Source organism: Mustela nigripes, chromosome 1 (assembly GCF_022355385.1).
Source record: "Mustela nigripes isolate SB6536 chromosome 1, MUSNIG.SB6536, whole genome shotgun sequence".
Lineage (NCBI taxonomy): Eukaryota > Metazoa > Chordata > Mammalia > Carnivora > Mustelidae > Mustela > Mustela nigripes.
This window is the reverse complement of record NC_081557.1, coordinates 14,732,028-14,734,132: the sequence shown is the minus strand read 5'-3', so window position 1 is coordinate 14,734,132 and position 2,105 is coordinate 14,732,028. Positions and strand designations below refer to the sequence as shown.

Below are 2,105 nucleotides of genomic sequence, written 5' to 3'. Positions count from 1 at the left end.
ACCTTCCCTTCCAATTTCCCCCAAATCCCTTCTCCTAACTCCCCATGTCCACCATGCTATTTGTCATGCTCCACAAATAAGTGAAACCATATGATAATTGACTCTCTCTGCTTGACTTATTTCACTCAGCAAAATCTCCTCCAGTCCTGTCCATGTTGCTACAAAAGTTGGGTATTCATCCTTTCTGATGGAGGCATAATACTCCATAGTGTATATGGACCACATCTTTATTATCCATTCGTCTGTTGAAGGGAATCTTGGTTCTTTCCACAATTTGGCAACCATGGCCATTGCTGCTAAAAACATTGGGGTACAGAGAAACTGTTTATGAAATAGATGACATATAGTTTTTTTTTAATCTTTTTGGCCTTTGGCTCACTCATGTGGAACTTATTAAGATAAACTAATGACATAATGAAAATAATCTCTAAAAGCAGAATGTTAGTTCCTTTGCTTTAAATGAGTTCAAATGAAAGCAGGGTACCTTACTTGAAATTTACTCTAGAGAGAATTACAGAACATAGATTACAGGCAATTCTTCACTTATGGATGCTCACTGTTGGGCCAGTTGTGATTGTATAAATATCTTTCTCCTTATCAAACCAGAGCGTAGACTGAAATGTGAGGAGTATTTCATAATCAGCAATGTCAGAATTGAGCTCTCAGGAAAAGTAAGAACCAGGTTGATGACATGAGGGAAGCTACTAGTTTGAGGGCAGAAGTACAGAAATAAAGTAAGGAAATCAGGTGCATTGTAAGAGATTGAATTGGTTAAATAAGGATACACACCATTATACTTAATATCTATACAGATTATGGAATCAAAAGACCCCTCAATTCATCTCTTGCTTTCTGAGGTAGTTGTGATACGCCATAGCTTTCTCATGGCATTTTTCACTTCTGCATTCCTCAGTGTGTAGATGAATGGGTTGAGAAAAGGGGTCCCAATAGTATAAAATACAGTCACCATCTTGTCCATAGGGAAAGTGGTTGGGGGGCGTGCATATATGAATGTACATGGACCAAAGAATAAGATTACTACAATGATGTGAGAAATGCAAGTGGAGAGAGCTTTTTTCCTCCCTTCTGCACTGTGGTTTCTCAGTGAATGCAAGATGATAATGTATGAAATCATCAGGATCATAAAACTGCCTGTGCAAACAGTCCCACTGTTAGACACCCATTCTAGATTGATCAGATAGGTGTCCATGCATGCAAGTTTCAGCAAGGGCTGCAAATCACAGCAGTAATGATCAATCAAATTGGGTCCACAGAAAGGCAATTTCAAGGCTAGCAATATCTCAGCGATGGAATGAAAAAAAGCCCCTAACCATGCAATAATAATCAGGATGGTACAGAACTGCTGACTCATGATGGTTGAGTAATGTAAGGGCTTACAAATGGCCACATAGCGATCAATAGCCATGAGGATGAGAACAAAGACCTCCATTGTGCCAAAGAAATGTAGTGCAAAGACTTGAGTCATGCACTCATTGTAAGTTATGGTTCTTTGTGCAGAGAGTGAATCCACAATTAGTCTGGGGGCTATGGAAGTTGAAAAGCAGGCATCAACAAGAGACAAATAAAATAGGAAAAAGTACATGGGGCTCCCAAGTGTCCGGCTGGACTTGATGGTCACAATAATCAGCAAATTCCCTACCATGGTTCCCACATAAAAAATGAAGAAGATTACAAATACTATCTTCCTTTTCATAGGATCTTGGGTCAATCCTAGCAGTATGAACTCAGTTACATTGCTAATTTTTTGCATTATTTCAGGCCAATTGGAGAAAGTGCAGGTTAGAAATAATCTGAAAAAAAAAAACAACATTAAATTAGTGTTGCATTTTTGGAGGTCAAATCCATATGCTTGGTCATGGAAGTGCCACTTACCATTGGGTTATCCCTTACCTTCCATGTTGTTTTCATCTGAATAAAGTGGAAATCATAATATTTATTCACAAACTCTTTACCTGATTGCTTATGGAAACAATGAAATATGTCAATAATTAAAGAATACCTTGTTCTTTAGGCATAGTAAACATTAATTTAGTGAATTTGAGCTGAGTGTCTTTCCTTATTTTACATCAAGGACCCATTGGGGT

General features: G+C 38.0%; 1 protein-coding gene across 1 annotated transcript; it reads right to left on the bottom strand.

Moving 5' to 3' along the window:
- Nucleotides 1-838: 838 nt before the first annotated feature.
- LOC132010408 (olfactory receptor 4C11-like) lies at nt 839-1,771 on the bottom strand. The gene has a single exon (XM_059388281.1). It carries the CDS (start codon nt 1,769-1,771, stop codon nt 839-841), a length of 933 nt encoding a protein of 310 aa, XP_059244264.1.
- Between the last annotated feature and the right edge of the window lie 334 nt (nt 1,772-2,105).